The sequence below is a fragment of the Bos taurus genome, chromosome 15, assembly GCF_002263795.3.
Source record: "Bos taurus isolate L1 Dominette 01449 registration number 42190680 breed Hereford chromosome 15, ARS-UCD2.0, whole genome shotgun sequence".
Classification (NCBI taxonomy): domain Eukaryota; kingdom Metazoa; phylum Chordata; class Mammalia; order Artiodactyla; family Bovidae; genus Bos; species Bos taurus.
Window position 1 is genome coordinate 39,189,112 of NC_037342.1, and position 5,116 is coordinate 39,194,227.

Sequence of the window (5,116 nt, forward strand, 5' to 3'; positions counted from 1 at the left end):
ACTCTCCAACCTCAGTAGTTTCCTCAAGTGAAAATGGTGCTAATAATAGTATTTACTTTAAAGGATTGGTATAAAGACTTAGTTGGATAATATATGGAAGGTCTTGCATATGGTTATTGTTGCTTATTTGCACAGTCCTGTCCAATTGTTTGCCACTCCATGGACTGTATCCTGCCAGGCTCCTCTGTCCATTGGATTTCCCAAGCAAGAATACTGCAGCGGGTCTGGGATACAGTTACTGCTTTTCAAGTGTTTTTATTGAAAACTAAAATTAAAAAGGATAAAAATATAAGGTAAATGAATTTTAAAATAGTTTTACTTTTGAAGCCTTTAAAATTATGTACAGAGAGCATATTCTCAAAATATTTTTAACACTTCCTTTAAGAAAAGCACTATATATATTTTTTTGGAACAAGATCAGGAATGATACAGACTGGTCCAATATGGCTTGTAAAGTAAGCATAATGTAATATGATTCATTATAATCCTCATAATAATTGTGCCAATGTTATGGCTGTAAGAAATATACTTATTTTCAATTTCACTTTCAAATACAATAAGATGATGTGGTGGTGGTTTAGTTGCTAAGTCGTGTCCAACTCTTGTGACCCCATGGACTGTAGCTTGCCAGGCTCCTCTGTTCATGGGATTCTTCAGGCAAGAATACTGGAGTGGGTTGCCATTTCCTTCTCTGGGGATCTTCCCAATCCAGGAATCAAACCCAGGTCTCCTGCATTGCAGGCAGATTCTTTACCAACTGAGCTATGAGAGAAGCCTGTGATAAGATGATGACTTAGCCATAAATTTTTGAAATCTGACTTTTTAAAAAAATTTTGTTGCTGTTGCTCAGTTGCTAATTCATGTCCAACTCTTTACAACCCCATGGACTGCAGCACACTAGGCTCCCCCGTCTTTCACTGTCTCCCAGAGTTTCCTCAGATTCATGTCCATTGAGTCTGTGATGCTATCCAACCATCTTATTCTCTGCCACTTCCTTCTCCTTTTGCTATCTTTCCCAGCATCAGGGTCCTTTCCGATGAGTCGGCTCTTCGAATCAGGCAGCAAAAGTACTGGAGATTCAGCATCAGCATCAGTCCTTCCAATGAATATTCAAGGCTGATTTCTTTTAGAATTACTAAAGGAATATATTATATATATTATATATTTATAAATATATAATACATATATATATAATATATATATTTTATAAATATTTTATATTTTATATAAAATATACATTTTGTAAATATATAATATATATTTATAAACATATAATATATATAATATATTCCTTTTTGGAATATAGAGTCATTAATCCAGTCAGAATTACAATTCACTATTTGTTAGAAATCTTTGCATAAACACTTTTCCAGCCCACGCTGTTTTGCTTTTAATATCCAATTATCTAAAATTTAAGAAGAATGAGCACCGCCCCATGGGAGTGTGTGTGCTGCTCTATGATCCTATGGTTAAAATTCAGAGAATTGGGAGTGACGTCATCTGTAACAATAAAAAAGCTTCTCAGTGTGGAAGACTTATATATATAAAAGTCACATTGAAGGGTCTACAGCTCAATTTATCAGCCTTCTCAGGTTTACTCAACTTTGAGAAAGCATCAGCTGCTAATACATTTGAAAGAAGATTGTATCCTAAGACGTGTGGTGAGTAATCTTTATTTTCTCTTTTAAGTTTCCATGAGTTCTTTTCTTACAATCAAGTAGTCATTTAATATGTACCATTTCCTACTAATATCATGCTGTTTGTTAAAAGTAAAATGTTAAGGGAGGGTTTGAATTATATTTAATATTAAAATGCCACAATAAAAAATAAATTTATGCCACTAAAATATTGTTGAAACACTTATTTTTGTGATTAAAGTATTTTGAGAGGCCTTGCTTTTTTTTTTTTTTTAACTCATCTGCAATTACATGGAAATAATTAAAATTTGGCATGATGTGCTTTAATGATATCTTGTTAAAATTTTGATATAAAGCAGCCTAGTGAGAAATGAATAATTCTGATTTAAATAATCAATGTAAATTTATGTCTCTGAGTTAAAATTCCATTTTCCCCACATAATATCCTCACAGAGAGCTCAGTCTGTGTACTATAGTTGGAGAAACTGTTTTACTGCTGAATATTTGGTCCCTTCACATAGAACCTTTTCTAGTTTTCTATCTGAAAACTACACATGAATTTTAAGGATGTTTCGTGCGCTTCTAATGACCTTCTTGTGAGAAGCGCGCCTCTCAGTTGAGAATAGGAAAGAAAGGCAGACGCACTAGGTGAGTGTGGCGGAGCTGGGGCAGACTCCTGTCCTCTGCTACAGTGATCTTTTCTCATGTAAACCAAAATGAAGACTATCCATTTGGTGCTCCTTCAATAGCTTATATTGCACAGTGAAAACAAATATAGTAGGTTATAATGGCCCTTATGCTACTTCTGAATGACGCAGTTTCCCACAGCCACCCTATGTGTATGTTAAATGGAGAACATTAAGTATTAAGAAAAGGCACTTCTATCATGAAAGCTATTGCAGTTGTTGAAATGCAGACTAAGGTAAGACTTTTCTATTTTGAGATAAAAAGCTTAAAAGCAAAAGAGCAAAATTCTAAACATTATACTCAAACAAAATTGTTAATAAAATGAGCTGAAAAGATAAGATACAGACAAGCATTTTATATGGAATCAAAGCTCTAAATTTGTATAACAAGTAATTAATTAGATGATGCTTAAATGCTTTGACACATTCTTTTTAATGCTGGGAGAACTCTGTGTTAAGTTAGTAAAAAATCTCTAAATCAGAACCTATAAATTTGGCATTTATAGTTATCATGACATTGAAAGGAAGTCTACTTATGAAAAAGAAATTTGCTAAGTAAACAGACGCTGTTGACAATTTACCTAATTAAGAGAAGTAGCTATTTTCAAGCAAATTAGAAGCATTTAGTCATAATTAATACAAAATGTGGGAGGAAATTCTAAACAGTGAACTTTTTGATTCTTCACATAGCTTAAAATTCATATAACTTGCACAAGAACTCTCAAAAAGATACCTAAAAAAGTAAAACTCATCTGTCTCATTTCTAAGCCAATTGGGTTATACTTACTATATACTAATTATGTGTATATATATAATATACAGTAATTATGTGTATATATATAATATACAGTAATTATGTATATATATATATAATATATAAACTGTAAAATAAAGAGACTGATTCCAAAAGTCTCTCACAAAAAACAATCCAATTAGTCACTGTCACACTCTGTGCAAACTTGTATGGTTATAAATATAAACTACTATAAATTTAATTGTACAGTTTGGAATGTTAAAAGTATTTTTAAATACCTCCATTTTTCTTTTTCTTTTTTAGTTAATATGATGTCTGCAAAAGACATGGTTAAGGTAATGATTGTCATGCTTGCCATCTGTTTTCTTGCAAGATCAGATGGGAAGTCTGTTAAGTAAGTACCATAGCCTGTTCTGCATGGTGAGGTCAGGGGAATTGGATTTTTAAGGTTGGCTTTATGATTTGGAAGAGGGGAACTAATGGAGTGATCCTCTCTGATCCTGTTCCCTCCAGGAAGAGAGCTGTGAGTGAAATACAGTTTATGCATAACCTGGGCAAACATCTGAGCTCCATGGAAAGAGTGGAATGGCTGCGGAAAAAGCTACAGGATGTGCACAACTTTGTTGCCCTTGGAGCTTCTATAGCTTACAGAGATGGTAGTTCCCAGAGACCTCGAAAAAAGGAAGACAATGTCCTGGTTGAGAGCCATCAGAAAAGTCTTGGAGAAGCAGACAAAGCTGATGTGGATGTATTAATTAAAGCTAAACCCCAGTGAAAACAGATATGATCAGATCACTGTTCTAGACAGCATAGGGCAACAATATTACATGCTGCTAATGTGTTCACCTTCTATTAAGTGCCAGTATTTCTATGACCAACCTTTATTGCTAGCTGTGATACCTACAATTTTAATTGAGTATTTTGATTCTACTTTATTCATCTAAGAGCTCTTTTAATAATTCTATTTCTATTGATTCCAAATAAATGAAGTTAAGTATTTCTCACTTGTTATAAAAATATCTTTTGGTTATGAGTAACACCAATATGTTAAAATTGATCATGACTAAGAACAACAACACAAAATGTTTTTTTAACCATATGTTTCACATTCTGATATTTTGAAATTATCCTTTTAATCTTATCAAAGTACCAGCTCCCTGAATCATTACTAGCTTGATATTATTATCCTCTTCACTTCAGGAAAGGAATTGAAATGCTTGGCAAGGAGAGGCAGAAAGTGGTCAGAAACATGGCAAAAGCATTTGCCTATACACAAAGCCACGGAGCATATCCCTAGACTGGAGGTTAAATTGCAATAGCATAGAATTTTTGTATTTAAAAGAATATAGCTGTTCATTTGTCCTTCATCACATGCATTTTTAATAAAGTGAACTGACTTAACCAAAGACAATTTAGAATATCAATGGTCGTTATGGGGAACTTTTGAAATCCCCAAACTCAATCTTCTTAAAACCAATTTGGATTACCATAGCTCTAAGATTTCCAAAACTGAATGAAATTTCTATTTTGATTGGTATTTTGAGGCCTGTAAATATCACCAGCACCCTAAAATTGCCTCTTTACAAAGTAGGATTTTAAGATTAACTGAAGCAAACAAGTAACTAAGGAAAGATAAGGTGACTTCAGAAGCCTCATGCTCCTCCTTTTGGCTCCTTATGATCAGGCTTCACCTTCCCTTCTGTACTACCCACTCCTTCTCTACACCCTCAGCTCCCCCATATTAATTCTCTCACTGAACTGTCCTATTTCTTTAAAACACTCCCCACTCCCTTTTCCTCTGAACTTATCAGAACCTGTCCCCTTAAAATTAAGCCTTCTGAGGACCCAAAGGCCAAACCCTGAATTTCTTATATTTCCTGGACTAAAGATGAATTGCAAGTCATAGTCAAAGATTTTCCCAAAGTAACTGAAGATCTTCACAGATTTGCTGAGGAATTTAATATAGTTTTTCATACTTGTCAATCATGTTTCTCTGACTTAGTTCATATGCTCGCTGGTAAAGGCCAGGCCCACCCAGC

General features: G+C 33.9%; 1 protein-coding gene across 2 annotated transcripts; it reads left to right on the forward strand.

Moving 5' to 3' along the window:
* The first annotated feature begins 1,325 nt into the window (after window positions 1-1,325).
* On the forward strand, window positions 1,326-4,076 carry PTH (parathyroid hormone). Of its 2 annotated transcripts, none has more exons than XM_015474641.3 (3): window positions 1,326-1,526; window positions 3,381-3,471; window positions 3,591-3,859. In XM_015474641.3, exons 1-3 carry the CDS (start codon window positions 1,436-1,438, stop codon window positions 3,850-3,852), a joined length of 444 nt encoding a protein of 147 aa, XP_015330127.1. In that variant the 5' UTR covers window positions 1,326-1,435; the 3' UTR covers window positions 3,853-3,859.
* Window positions 4,077-5,116: the final 1,040 nt, after the last annotated feature.

Excerpts from the sequence above, each read along its gene's own strand:
- PTH (XM_015474641.3), top strand. The coding sequence starts at position 1,436 with ATGGGAGTGTGTGTGCTGCTCTATGATCCTATGGTTAAAATTCAGAGA. Across the intron at positions 1,527-3,380 it reads CAATAAAAAAGCTTCTCAGT|TTAATATGATGTCTGCAAAA; the intron begins GTGGAAGACTTA and ends TTTCTTTTTTAG. Across the intron at positions 3,472-3,590 it reads TCAGATGGGAAGTCTGTTAA|GAAGAGAGCTGTGAGTGAAA; the intron begins GTAAGTACCATA and ends TGTTCCCTCCAG.